Here is a 14,301-nt window from a genome sequence, read left to right as displayed (position 1 = left end):
AATTGTAGTGACCCTAGCCACTTTGTCTTATCCCTGCTTCCCTCTCACTTTACCTCGTGTCTTCATCTTGTTCCATCTACTGGACAGTTCTGATGTGTGTGTTTCCCAGAGGAGGAGAGTGAGCCCGAGTATAACCAGCTTGAGGGAGGGATTGAGGCCAGGTTTAATTCAGGCCAGATCCCCCAAACCCTGGTGCTTTTGACTCGCATGACTTGAGCCCTGACTGTAGGCACTGGGGAGATTGGGAGGGAGAAAATCAAATATTTCTACCTTCCTGTAGCTGATGGGGGGGTGGGTGAGGGGGAAAGGGAGGGGGAATAGAGAAATGCTCAACAAGAAAAACAGGAAAATGAATAAGGATAATTTCAGAGAGATGTGAAGATAGTAAAAGTTTGTTATATTAGGAGAGATTGGTTTCTTTTAAGACATAACATTTAACCTGGAACCTGAATGAAGAGTTTGGGTAGGGCATTGACAGCAATGAGAACAGAAAGTGCAAAGGCCCTGAGGTAGCATTGAGCCTGTACTGTTCTAGAAACTCAGATTTGGTCCTTAGAGATTTAGAAAACTCACATCCAGCAATGGAAAAGTCTGTTTCAAACTGTGCACCATTCAATCACTCGGCTTGAGTTGCAAGAGGGTAACCCTTTCCTTGGCTTTGAGGGTCTGGGATCGAATGGGAGAGAGAGCAGGAAGGCCTTTGGGTTGATCTGTTCTTCCAATAGCTATTTTCCAGTCTCGAATGAGAAATCAAAATCTATTCTGGAGATCATGCCCCCCTAGGCATACCTTAAAGACTCTTGATTCTAGCTGTCAGGTGAAATCTCAGCTGCAGAAATCGAGGCTGGGCCTAGAGAATTTGTTTGATCAAAGTAACGTGCTGCAAATGTTACTGGCATCATCACATCCCAGGAGCCATCATCCCCTCCACTTGTCAAGGTCTCAAGGGTAAACTTGCATTCCTTCACCTTCTTGAATCTAGGGCACAGGTGACGGCCCCTCCCCTCAGGATCAGGAAACTGAGACTCAGAAGTTAGGGCCAAGAATTCCCAACTTAATAACACACAATCAGTTCCTCAGTCCCCTGAGTTCTGACACTGCCATTTATCGAGTTTTTCATGCTCACCAGGCTCTGTTCTCAGCTCTTGCAACCTCACACCTCTCATTTTATTGCTCATCACTGAGAAGAGGTTTATGTATTCCATGGTCCAAGATCTTTCATCTGCAACTCTAAACGTCAAAAAGCTCTGGAAACTTGTCAATTTCCCCACTTGTTTAGCACCATTTGGTTAGAAATCTGACCTAACAAGGGACTGTTTTCGGCCTTTTCTTATCCTACTTACCTTTGCTCGAGGAAATGAATATATGTGCACTTTCTTTACTTAAAACAAAACAGAACAGTTCCTGATCCTGCTTAGAGTATGTAGTAATATATTGTATAAGCAGAAGGGAAACTTGAAATATTCCGACTTCTGGAAACGTACTGAGCTCTGAGTCTCAGGTTTAATTGTCCGTTTTTATCTTTAAGGAAACTGAGTCTCTCTCTCAAAGTCGGGATTCCCGAGGTTCTGAGTGGAGGCAGCCTCTATCGCACGACAAAAGGCGAAAGGTCATCGCATCTTCTCTCCGGCCATCTCAAGCCTGAAAGGCAGGCGCTTTCGGGAGTTGGGGTGCCCCGGGGGCTTTGGCAGGGTGAGGAGTATCCTTGGAGGGCGGGGCGAGGGGGCTTCCGGGGCGGCAGCCACCTGGTCCGGCCTCTTCAGCCCCGCCCGCTTGGGTTCCGCGCGGTGATTCACTCCCTCTTTCGCCCTGGGGGCCCCCTTCCCGGCCAGACGTCGGGCACTACCGCTGGGTGTGCAGCGTCCTCGAGCCAGTCTGCACCCCCAAAGGACTCCGGTCCACGCCATGGCCGACTCAGAGCGTCTCTCAGCCCCCGGCTGTTGGCTTGCCTGCACCAGCTTCGCGCGCACCCGAAAGGGAATCCTCCTGTTTGCTGAGATTGTGAGCGTCCCGGGGCAGGCCGGTGGGCCAAGGCGGGGTGGGGTGGCTGGAACACGCGGAGCTGTGCGGTCCTGGGCGAGGCGGGCACGCCACTGAAGGTGCTTGGCCGTGGGACACGGGTGGATGGGTTCCTGACAGAGGCCTGGCATTTGGCGCAGGGCGAGTGGGTGGGGAAGGTGGTCGGGTGTGCCTGGCCCACGGCGTGAGCCGGGCACCAACAGAGCATGCGGGAGACCGAGTGAGGGGAGCCCGCATGGACTCTTCGAAAGGGTTCTCTAGCGTTGAGAAGTGGGGGGGGCCTCCGGTGGCAGGGTGTGGCGCGGCCTGTGCACTGTCGGGCGGGCTGGCAGCGTGCCCAGGGGCGAGGCATGTTGGGATGCCCCACACTCCGCCCCTCCCCCGCCGCGCACTAGTCTCTGTAGAAAGGCACCCATGTCTCTGTCTCTGTCTCTTTCCTTTCTTCCGTGTACTTTTAGGACCTTGCTGGAGGCCCTTTGGCGCTCGGGGCCACTTGGAAGCCCGAGTTTCCTTCCCCCTTAACAGTACCTTGGAGACACTTGTAAAAGGAGTGTGTCGTCTTAAACTGAGAGCCCTGCCCTCTGGTGTCACTCCCGGTTCCCGAGGCATTGCAGGGGGGAGGGGAGGCGCAGGGGGACGCGTTTGTCCCGCCTCCTCAGGGCCTCGGAGCGAGTGCTGTGGTGCTCACAAAACACCTTGCCGCACCACTCCCTACAGCCACCCTGGTCTGAAAAGAGCAAAGGGGAGGAGTTGAAACGTCCAATTTTACCCTTTACTAGCTGGGTGACCCTGAGCTCGTCATTTGACCTCCTTTTACCTCCCTTTTCTCATTTATAAACTAGAGATATTCATAATATTAATATACACAATTAGATTATTGTCATGATTGTATGAGTTCCTATTTGTAAAGCTGTTAGCACCATGCTTGCAATACAGGAAGCACAGAATTTAAATGCTTATCACATTCCCAGCCCTGGAAGACATGTGAGTTTTAGACCCCTCTTCGGTCTTGGGAGCTTATCAAGACCTTTCCCGTGTCGCCCCTCTAGATCTTGTGCCTGGTGATTCTGATCTGCTTCAGCGCCTCGGCCGGCGCCCAAGCGTATTCCTCCTTGTCCGTGGTTGAGATGATCCTGGCTGCTGTCTTCTTTGTCATCTACATGTGTGACCTGCACAACAAGATACAGTTCATCAACTGGCCCTGGAGTGTGAGAAGGGGGGCTGATGGTGGCTGGGGAGGCACCAGGCAACTGGAGTTGTTCCGGGGGGTGTTCACGGCCTTCCTCTCGCACCTCACAGGATTTCTTCCGAGCGCTCATCGCAGCCATCCTCTTCCTGATCACTTCCATCGTTGCCCTTGTGGAGAAAGGAAACCACTCCAAAATCATCGCAGGGGTAAAGGCGGGACCCCAAACAAAACAGGACGCTCATTTTGACCAATGGCGACCCCATAGGGCAGGGCAGAACTGCCCCTTATGGGTTTCCGAGACTAGCTCGTTACTGGAGTAGAAAGTGTCTTATTGTTCTCTAGAGGAGTAGTTGGTGGTTTGAACTGCACTTGGGGCTCTGGGACCTAAAGCTTAACCACTATGTCCCGAGGGTTCCTGGGAAAGGCAGAAAGCAGCTTCAAATCATAGGGAGAGGGGTTTGCAGATCTAGGGGGGCATTTCTGCTTCTGGAAGAAAACGTGTGACCCACCGAGTTCTATGTTTGCTCTCGGGGTCTCAAGTGTCCTTGCTGCAGACCAGTCGGGCTCAAGCCTGGTGCTTCACTCTCAGCTCATTCTTAAGATCAGCATTTGCTGTAAAGGGCTGTCCCTTGACTGACACAGGGATTTTTGTGTGAAGTACCAACAACAGGTGGTCCTTCTTTCAATGCATATATTATCATCTGCTGAAGATTTGTCTTAATAAATACACAGTGTGGATGTGGCACCCCTGCATATGGTGCCCTGGTGGGGCTACCCTGTGTTTAGAGGCACTGGGAGTGGGGTGGCAGTGTAGATCGTTTCCTGCCTTTTCCTGGTGCCCCCAGGCGTTCTTGCCTGGGGCTTGATTCACTTGCACAGGGCAGTCACTGGAAGAGGTGGATACCAGGAAGTTAGAGGCTGAGTAGTCTGATAGGCCTTATCCATCCAAGTTACCTTCATTCCTGTCCTCTCCTTTCTCCCCCAGGTGCTGGGCCTAATTGGTATGTGCCTCTTTGGCTACGATGCCTACTTCACCTTCCCTTTTCGGCAGCAAAGACATACAGCAGCGCCCACTGGTAAGTGTGTGGTGGCTGCTGAGGAGGCAGAGGAGAGAAAGGGCTTCCCTAGGGCATGAATGGCAATTCTTTCCCTTATTGGTATTCATGGCTTTGGCCCAAGGCCTGACTTGTCATAGACTTGTCTGTAAAATGGAAACATCCAGTCAATGCTTTTACTCTTTTCTCACCCTGCAGATCCCGCAGATGGTCCGGTGTAGGCCAACTGCCCTTAGACCTGGTCACAAGCTGCAAACAACAACCTACATTCTCCCTACCCCCACCACACTCCCAACCAACCCCAGCCCCGTGTGAGGTAAAAGTGTCTTTATTGGGAGAATTTGTCTTCCAGACTGCCAACCAACCCTCTTGGGTGTGGCTACCTTTCTGGGTGTGCCCAGGTCCCTCTTTTCCTTTTACAGTGTGGAAAGGCAGACACACCTGGAACAATTTTACCTGGAACATGCCCCACCTAAGCCCCAATATGAGGGCAGAGGGCATGTCAGATTTTATACTTCAAGCTCCAGATTGTGATCTCTCTCTCCAAATAACCTCTTTTGGTGGGGGTGGGTGGGTGTTTCTATGGAGGGATAAATAAATAATAAATTGATAGTTGGAAAACATAATGAATCAATTGATCTTTTGATGAAATGTCGATAAATCTCAAGCATGAGGAGAGGGAAAAGTGTGTGTGTGGGAGAGTGTTCTGAAGCAAGGAGATGAAGCCAGGCCATTTTACAACAAAATATTAAATTATTACTTCAGTAGTACAAACACAACGGAGGGAGGGGACCTTAAAATTTCTTTGGCCTACAGCCCCCCTTTAAGAAAAAAAAAGCGAAACAAAACTCAGCACCTCCCTGGCAATTAAATACGTTTGCACTGTAGCTCAAAATCCAGGATAAAGTATGGGCATCTGCTTTTGCAGCCCCTTGGGTCGCCCAGGGTGGGGTGACATGCGCACTCTGAGAAACACTGATCTACTCTGCCTCCAAAATGGACACCCAGAACCCACTCCCCCACCCCCTGAACTGACTCGACTTCAAGCCACTATGCAGTTCTTGTCTCGGGCCTGGCGAGGAATCCCAGGGCAGCGTGGATCCCCGAGGGGGAGTGGGGGTGATGAATTGGCAGTCTCAGTCACAGAGTCCTGAGCTGGCACAGGCCTGCACAGGTGCGGGGGCAGAGGGATACGTTCCCCCAAGAAGAATCCGTCATCTTCTGAGGACTCAGAACTGGGGCTGGAAGGCGAGCTGGAGCAAGATCCTGAATCTGACCCTGAACCTAAGTCACATTGATGGTGTCTTCTGCCGGGAAGGCGACGGTGATGGCGATGCTGATGCTGTCGATGCTGATGCTGTCGGCGGCGGTGGCTGGAGGTCCGGGGTGGGGGACTGCGCGGCCTGCGGCGCTGGGCTGGGGGCACGCTCAAGGTCCTCTGTGGGCTTCCCTCAGATACCAGAGGGTCTCGGAAACTGACACGTGGGCCGCTCTGGCGGCCAAAGGCACTGTGTTCTGGGCGCGAGTCTGGCTGGTGAGGGGGCTCAGGGGCACTGCGAAGCCCCAGCTCGGGCATGGAGTGGCGGTGTGGGGTCCCCCGCTGAAAACGGGCAGGCTCCTCAGGACCTGCAGCTGGAAAAAGAGAGATGTCCCCTGCCTACCCTCCTGTGGGGAGGCCTGCGGAAGGATCTTCCCGCTTCCTTGCACCCCAGGAACGAGCGAGTAAGGGTGAGAGAGGAGCAGGATGGTGGGGGCGCTTCAGGTAGGAAGTAGGGACACAAATTGGACTGGCGTTTGGGGCTGGGTCAGGAGGTCAGGGGATGGCCTAGGATAAAGAGGACAGGCACTTTTGTGTTCGAATGTGGATGGGTAGAAGAAATGAGAAGAAAGCTGGGCTCAAGCAGAGTCAAGTTGAGGTTGAGGACAAGTTTGGTACAGAAGGGACAGGGATAAGAAACTAGCTTCACAAAAGGGTGTAGATCGGGCCTGGAACGCGACGGAGGTGGAGCCTCGTCTGAAGTGGAGGAGGCAGGTTCAGGGCCCCAGTGAGTCAAGGGGAAGAGCCAAGGTTGAGGCGGGGCTGAGGCTGGGCGCGGCCGGAGGGAGCTCACCAGGCGCCGGCTCTGTACTGGTGCCTTTGGTGTTGGGATCCGACACGCCCTCGACAGCAGAGAAAGAGGCTGTGGAGGTCGCCATTGATGCGGAGACCGTGCCTGCGCTCCAGCTGCGGCGGCCAGGCCCCTGAGCGGTGGGCTCAGGCCGGAGGCTGCAGGCGCGCGAGCAGAAGATTAGGCCACGGCGGGGCAAGAAGGGGCGGCCCAGCAGGGGGCGTCCACAGCGACTGCAGCAGAAGCAGCGGTCAGAGGCATGCCAGTGCTGGCCCTCGTAAGCCATTTGGCCCTGCTCCAGGCCTGTAGGGTGAGAGAGGGAACACTGAGGCTGAGTCCTCCCTGCCGGGCACATCAACACCCTCGCCAGAATAGGCCTTTCCCTGGAGGAAGTGAAGAATCGGGGGCAGGATGCCTCATTTTCCTTCTTGCTTCCCTTTTCTTTCCTAGAAAGCTCCTCCCAGAAGGCTAGCCCTGGGGGGGGGGGGGGGTTGGCATTAGATATTAAGGGTGGCTTCAGGTAGAAGGAAGAGGTAGAAGGCTGGACCTGGAGGGGGGCAGGACTTAGAAGGTAGGGGTGGCATTGATGGTACAAGGTAGCCATAGAGGGCAGTGTGTGACTTATAAGAGAAAAACTTAGCTTAGGCTGATGGCAAGACCTAGTCTTACAGGGTAGGTCATTACCCCAAGGCTGTGAATTAGAGGGTACTTTAGTGGTAGACAGAGGAGACCTGGTAGCATAGTGGGTTCCATTTGGGGGTGCGAGCTGCAAGGTCAGCAGTTCAAGCCCCCAACGTCTTCGAGGGAGAAAGGAGGCTTTCTACTCCTGTGAAGTTAAGAGTCTTGGAAACCTACAGGGGCGGTTCTACTCTGTCCACTGGGGCTCCCCTGAATTGGAATCGAAGGGATGACAGTGAATTTGGTTTGGGAGGGGTAGGTGGACTCAGTGTACAATTCTTGGCTTAATGGAGTACAGAGTGAATGATCAAGGCCCATAGGGCTAGACTTAAGAGTACAGGGTACACTGAAAGTGGGGGCTGGAGGACAGGAAAAATCCTGATGAGGTAGGGGAATGACCCAGCTATCCACCCACCCCTTTATCCACTTCTATGTTTACCCACCAATATGTTCCCCACAGCCATCACAGTACTCCGCGTGGCGGGCCTCGTAGCAGGTGCAGCAGTGGGGTCGACTCTGACGCATGACATAGCGCTGCCCTCCTAAGGATGCTTCACACTCAAAGCAGCAGAAATGACCCATGTGCCAGTGCCGGCCCTCAGCTTCTGTGCACTCAGGGGAGAAGATGATCTGGGGGTGCAGGCCATCTTTGGCTGTCAGAAGGGCTTGACTATGGCTTTGCCCCCTCCACCCCGCCCCTGGGCAGGAGGCACGCACCTCATCACAGGCCTGGCAGCGTGGGCGCAGGCGCTCGGCATGGTGACGACCACAGTAGACCTTGCCAGCATGGTAGAAGTAGATGAGGTCCACGAGCAGCTCCCGACACGTGGTACACACGAAGCATTGAGGGTGCCAGCAGGCACCTAGGCCTGCACGGCTGGCAAATACTGCAATGTCCCCACCTCCAATCTGCTTCCCACACTGCCAAAGGAGAGACACCACTGCAGTCACCAAGAGGGTTCGATGAGATGGATGGAGTCATTGTGATGAGATTTTTTTTATGTGGCCTCTTTGCTTTGGTTCTTTAGGAAAAGAGCTTGAGAGATTTCCCCCCTCACCCATCCCGGCCCCCAAGTCCCCTGAAAGCCCTTTGCCCTAATTTTCTAACCTAGAGGGTTTGTTAAGGAGGCCTGGCGGCCTGGCAGTTACATGTTGGCTTGCTAACTGCAAGGTCAGCAGTTTGAAACCACCCGACACTCCGAGGGAGAAAGACAGGGCTTTGTACTCCTGTATAGAATTGCAGTCTTGGAAACTCACAGGGGCAGTCCTACCCTGCCCTATAGGGTCACTGTGAGTCGGCATTGACTTGATGGCAGTTTTTTGAGGGCTTGTTAATTTTGGCCGGGCTGATTTACATTTCCTGCTAAGATGTAAACAACTTGTGGTTTGACGGTTTATTTTGGCTGGTCCTGGGCTGCTGTCTGCCCTGTGATTAGTATGCACCTTGCAGGGATTGGTCAATGAGCTATGCAAAAGAACTATCTGTGGCCTACCAAGAGGAGATTGGTCAGTTTGTGATCCTGGTAGGAGGGCCATGTCTTGAAACTGACAAAGGGCTTGTGTCTATATGCAGCTACTTGCAGAGGGTTTTTGTTTGCTTGTTTTCCTAACCTGGAAGTGGGCAGAGCAGGAGGAAGAGATGGGAGAGCAAAACAGATTAGAGGCAGGGAACCTAAAACAGCTTTAACATGGGCTCTAGGGCTATAACACTGAAGACAGGAACAGATCTGGGAGGGGCCCAGCGGCAGAATAAGTAGTGACAGATGGCAGGAGCCTGTTCTGGAAGGGCTGAGAACAGTCTCTCCTCAGGGCGCTGAGTGGGAGGTCTGTCTCAGGAGGCTGAAGAAAGCTGAGGAGCTGAGAGAGCTGAAGAAACGAGGCTGTGCCTATGTACTTCCTGATCCCGATGCCCAGTTGCAGCCTGGTACTTCCTTAATCAACCACTTCACTGTCAGGATAATTTGTGAGTTCTGTGTGGTGACAACACATTGAACCACAAGAGAAGTAGCGAGTGTTGTGGAAGGGATGGCTGGTGTCAGAAATGGTAAACAAGTTGGAGGGTGGAAGTATGTCTGACCTCCACCTCATGGGAATCTACTCAGCTTTGGGCGGATCCTGGTCATTATCCCCCTTTGAAGTAGACACGTTATGACACTACTACTATTCATCACATTTCACCTCCATCTGCACATTTTTGTGACTGGCTGTGCCATGGGGTGATTTTGAGACATTGTGGGTGACCTTAAAGGTAAGTCCTGTCTACAGGGCATGTGGGAAACCATAAAGAAAAGCCACACCCAGTGTGTATTTGGGGTGGGCGAGGGCGGGCCATAGAGATTGTCTCCAGCCACCAAGACCTTAGTGACAGACCTCATCTAAATGGCAAGATCAGAGGAAAGATCCCACTCACCAAACGGACCTTGGGGACAAATTCTACCTGAGACTTGTTCTGCCACTGTGTTGGTTCTTATGGGCGAGTCGATAAGAGACATGGAGGGCCATAGAGACAGTCCATGCTTACATCAATGCCCGAGTTGGCTGAGGAAGCCAGAGAGAAGGTACCACCCAGGAGGACTTCCTTGAAGATAGACTTGAGCTAACAGTGAGAACTGAGGATGAAGTCTTCCACCAGAGGGTCCCCTAGAGACCTAACTAGTGTCTAAGGCAGGTCTCCTGTCCTGAGGGCCTGGAGATGGCCCCCACACCCTGGGGCTTGAAGCAAAGCCACTGCTCACTTGTAGAGGCCCTCCATGGCTCACCTCCTCACAGATGGCTCCAGTGATGGTCACTGGGAAGATTCGCACGGTGCCCCGTCCCAGGTTCTCTCGCTTCCGCTGCTGGCTGAAGGCCCTGAGCTCTTTCTGTTCATCTTCTTCCAGCGCTGTGCAGTATTGTGCCTAGGGGGAGTAAAGAACGTGTGTGTGTGTTTGGGTCTTCCAGGTTCCCCCGTCTGCTGAATTTCATCCACCCTTCAAAAGTCTACTTCTAGGCTTTTGTTTAGTTAGAAGGTGCCTTCTGCCTTAAGTGCCCCTCCCTTCTTTCTTCTAAGGCCCACCTGTGGTTGTGCCAAGGTGTGTCCCCTGCTTGCCTCTGCCTGCCCTGTCCGCTCACATCAACTCTCTTCAGGTCAGTTCACCAATTGCTCCTGAGACCTCGCCCATTTCTTTCTAGCTGCCCTGCTGTGCTCCTTACAAGGAGCCTGGGTGAGGTAGTGGGTCATGTGTTGGGCTGCAAAGCACAGGTCAGCAGTTTGAAAACCCCAGCTGCTCCACAGGAGAAAGACAAGGCTTTCTACGCCCATCAAGAGTTCCTTTCAGAAACCTATGGGGCAGTTCCGCCCTGTGGGGAAAATGATAGGGTCTCTTTGAGTCAGAAGCGACTCAATGGTAGCGAGTTTGGCTTCTTTCTTGGGCTCACATTCTGCTAGGAGCCTTGGTGGCGCAGTTGGTTACACGCTGCGCTCCTAACCACAAGTTTCAAAGCACCAGCTGCTCTGAAGGAGAAAGATGAGGCTTTCTGCTCTGACAAACTTTTCTAACCTTGGAAACCCAAAGGGGCAGTTCTCCTCTGCCCTAGCGGGCTGACATGAGCCAGAATGCACTCAGCAGCAGCAAGTTGGACTTTTTGTTTTCTCACCTCACTGTCGTGTGGTGGAAGCTGGTGCAGCAATTGCTTGATCCTGTATTTCTCTCCAGAGCTGTTCACATAAGGGACCTTATCTTCTGGGAGGCAGCTGAAAAACTGGTATACCTGGGCAGGCATGGGGAAAAGGAGGAAGCAATTGAAACCAGGTGTGAGCTGACATGCAATTGATGGTGGCTTCCTAGGACTCAGAAAGTTAGCAGAAAGGAACTTCTTCCACCCCCCGCCCCTCCCCTTCCAACACGTTGGATCATTTCTGTCAGATTGCAAATATATCTAGTGCTCTCATGCCTTGTCTCCACTTCTCCCTCCAGCTGTCGCACCATCTTCCTTTTCTTTACAGAAAAGCTCTTCAAAGGAGTTACCTGCATTTGCGGTCTCTATTTTCTCTCCTCACCTTCTCTCTCCCTCTCTCAACATCACTGAAGGAAGTTCGATTGGTAAGAACATTAAAAATACATAATTTTTGGAAGTCCATTTGATATAATTTCTTCAGTTTTTCTCTTTTGACTTGAGGAATTTTCACTGCACAACTCAATTTGAGCGCACGCTGGATGGGATGTTGGTGACTGCACCTACACTTAATTAACAAAGCACAGTAGTTATAGTCCAGGTTTGAACTGCCTATTACCCAAATCCTCTCCAAAGAGCTGCTAAGAGAAGCACTCTTTAGGGAAGACTGTTTGAAAAGCCATGTGGTTCCATGTATTCTTCCATCCAAATCTATGCTTAATGACTGTGTGCAATGGGATCCCCAGAATCATGCCTACCTGCCCCTTGAGAGCACTATTTTCAGTAAGGTGCAATTTTGTTTTTTCAGCTAATTAAGCTATGTGACATGAAAACTCCATTGAATGTACTGTAGGATTTTTTGAGGACGTTACCACCCACTCACATCTCTTAGTCAAGGAAGCCCCACACAAGAAAATTCTTTTTGTTCTAAGTTCCAAGAGTCCTATTCTCTCTTGACCACTCCCTTCAGCCTGCTACCCTCTCGGCATCTGTCTAGGTCACCGATGACGTCCGCACTGTTAAAATCATTGTTCAAATCTTGGTCCTCATCCAACTTGCCCTGGACCCACTGGCCACTCCCTCTTCCTGGAAACACTGTCGCCCCTCCGCTGTCAGGACACGCTTCTGGTTTTTCTTTTACCATGTTGGTGGCCCCTTCGTGGTCTCTCTTTTCCTTCCTCTTCAACTAGCTGACCTCTCAATGTGAGAGGGTCTTTGGGCTCAGGTTTTGGTCATCTCTTTGATTCTATCTACATTTATTCTCTTGGGAATCCCATTAATCTCACGGGTGTATGTAATAGTATTGGGCTCTCACTCCCTCCTAGTCAATTCTGACCCATGGCGACCCTGTTGCTAATGGCTCCCGAGGACGTATCTCCAGCCCTGCGCTCTCCCTGAGTGCCAGTCAAACCACCATTTAGATGTTTAGCAGGCATCTTAAACTCAAGATGCCTGAAATGAAACTTAGGATAGCATCCCTCAAACGTGCTCCTGCTTTGGCTTTCTCCGTATCAGTTACCGGCAAGTCCATCCTGAGGGTCATCTTTGACCTCTCTCCTTCTCATAATCAAATCCTCGATCTCTACTTTGAAACTATTTCCAGAATTGAACTACTTCTCATTATTTCCATTGCCAGAACCATCATCAATTACCTGGACCATCGGAATAGCCTCCTCACCAGTTCCCCTACTTCCACTGTTGCCCCTATAGTCTGTCCTATACCCAGCTTCCAGAGATCCTGTTATATCATAAGACAGATTACATGGCTCCTCAGCTCACAACCCTCTTGCAGCTCTCCTCTCATTCAGAGTAAAAGCCAAAGGCCTCTCTGCAGCCCCTGTCACCTCTCGGACCTTACTTGCAACCACTCTTCCCCTCTCCCTCTGCCTGTTCCAGCCTTATAGCTCTCTTATAGGTTCCTATACATGCAAAGCACACTTTCACCTTGCACCGGCGATTCCATTTACTCGGATAGCTCTTACCCCAACACTGCATGGTTTACTTCTTTACCACCTTCAGGGAAGCTAAAATGTCGACTTCTCAGAAAGGCCTACCTGGGCATCCTCTTTAAAATGCAAGTCTCTTCCATTCCACCACCCCACCTTTGCAGCACCTGACATACATTTACAGGTTTTCTTATTGGACTGCCATTCCTTTCTGGAATCTAACCTCCTGGCAGGCAGATACATTTGGGGGTGAGGGGTGGGGTGTTGTTCACTGCTCTATCCTCAGTGTCTAGGACAGTGTTTGACACACAGCCAGCATGCAATAAGTACTTGCTGAATGAAGGCACCGATGGAGATGGGGTGAACAAAGTGCTGGGGTAACGTCAGAGGTAAGCAGACCAGGATTGTGGTGAACAGGTCCTGAGGAACTGGTCTGGGGCTCACTTGGGGTCCCCAGTGAAATATGGGAGTTGGCTGCCTCTAGATCACCGAAAAGTCAGAAGGACACCTACAGTCTAGCTATATTCCCTGGGACACCCCCTCCCCCAACAGCATAGCACATCTGAGTAGGCGTGGGCATGTGAGTGCATGAACCCACTGGAGAACAAGAGGGAGTAGCCAGCCTCTGGTCACCTGCTCAGGCTTGAGCCCTGGGGGCACCCATGCATACTCCTCAGAGGCACAGCCCGAGTCGTCGTCCGAGATGGAGTGGCGCTGGAAGTCTGAGATTAGCCGACACATGATGCGTTCCAGGTCCACGGGCACCGAGTGCACTGCGTGCTCCTCCCGGGGGCATTTGCAGTGCTGGCAGATCTTTCTAAGGGGTTTGGGATGGGGGTCAGTTAACTAATTGTGTTGTCCCCTGGATCCTTCAACAGACCAAGGAAGTCCAACTGAAGGACAGGGACGGGTGGAGGATTATCATCCATGGGATTGGAGTGGGGACAGGTCTCAGGGACAGGCCTGTGAGCTGGGATCTTGGCTGTGAGTCTGGTGGAGAACGTTCCCTAGGGGTGGGCTCTATTCTGTGATGAGGCTCTGAATTTACAGGCAGAGCTCAGGGTTTGTTGATAGCCCTCAGGTAGGAGGTGTTGGGCTCTCTTATGAAACTTTCTGAGTGTGGGATTCTGATAGGATCTTAAGACCCTGGGTCTGGGAAAAGAGTTCTGATCTTACAGGGTGGAGGGTTGGAGGTGGGAGGATCTCCTTAGTGGTGGGATGTTACCCGGTTTGGGTGTGAGTAGTGGGTGGGACTCACCTAGAAGCTGGACTCCTGGGAAATGAGTCAGGGGCGGGACTCTGAATTTGAGCCTGAGGCTCTTTCCCACACAGGAGGCGTGGCCTAAGCCCTGGAGGTTTTCCCCAGGGGCGGAGCTCTGAATAAGATGGAGCCTTGGGTGGGGGCGGGTCGCCTACCTCCAACCATGCAGCAGGAAGCCAGGACACTGCTCCCGACAGGAGTTGCAGGGCTGGCCACGGTCTGGGTCCTCCGCTTCTGGAGGCTGTAGTGGGCGGGCGGGAGAGACGTGGGATCCAAAGGACAGAGAGGGAGAAGTCAAGGCCCGCCCCTCTCTACTTCATAGCTATAACCACACGCTGGGGCCTGTTCCATCAGGGCAGAGCTGGGCAGGCTGGGGCAGCTCTGGGAGAGT

The 14,301-nt window shown here is 52.3% G+C and overlaps 2 protein-coding genes across 3 annotated transcripts; one reads left to right on the top strand and one right to left on the bottom strand.

Annotated features, from left to right (window-relative positions):
• Positions 1-1,806: 1,806 nt before the first annotated feature.
• PLP2 (proteolipid protein 2) lies at positions 1,807-4,889 on the top strand. Its single transcript, XM_004713145.2, has 5 exons — positions 1,807-2,001; positions 3,069-3,227; positions 3,319-3,414; positions 4,194-4,284; positions 4,462-4,889. The coding sequence occupies exons 1-5, from the start codon at positions 1,906-1,908 to the stop codon at positions 4,482-4,484; spliced, it is 465 nt and encodes a 154-aa protein (XP_004713202.1). The 5' UTR covers positions 1,807-1,905; the 3' UTR covers positions 4,485-4,889.
• A 105-nt stretch (positions 4,890-4,994) lies between these two features.
• PRICKLE3 (prickle planar cell polarity protein 3) lies at positions 4,995-14,122 on the bottom strand. 2 transcript variants are annotated; one of them, XM_004713144.4, is made up of 8 exons: positions 14,066-14,122; positions 13,283-13,466; positions 10,686-10,799; positions 9,809-9,946; positions 7,767-7,970; positions 7,493-7,679; positions 6,375-6,674; positions 4,995-5,895 (listed from the first exon to the last, which is right to left on the bottom strand). In XM_004713144.4, the coding sequence occupies exons 2-8, from the start codon at positions 13,388-13,390 to the stop codon at positions 5,306-5,308; spliced, it is 1,641 nt and encodes a 546-aa protein (XP_004713201.2). In that variant the 5' UTR covers positions 13,391-13,466; positions 14,066-14,122; the 3' UTR covers positions 4,995-5,305. The 2 variants fall into 2 exon arrangements, with proteins under 2 accessions (XP_004713201.2, XP_045144231.1); XM_045288296.1 differs by having other exon boundaries at positions 7,493-7,970; positions 14,066-14,099.
• Positions 14,123-14,301: the final 179 nt, after the last annotated feature.

Source organism: Echinops telfairi, unplaced genomic scaffold, assembly GCF_000313985.2.
Source record: "Echinops telfairi isolate 266 unplaced genomic scaffold, ASM31398v2 ScPeMD7_19;HRSCAF=73, whole genome shotgun sequence".
In the NCBI taxonomy this organism is placed as follows: domain Eukaryota; kingdom Metazoa; phylum Chordata; class Mammalia; order Afrosoricida; family Tenrecidae; genus Echinops; species Echinops telfairi.
The sequence above is the reverse complement of the archived record's forward strand: the minus strand, read 5'-3'. Positions and strand labels throughout refer to the sequence as shown.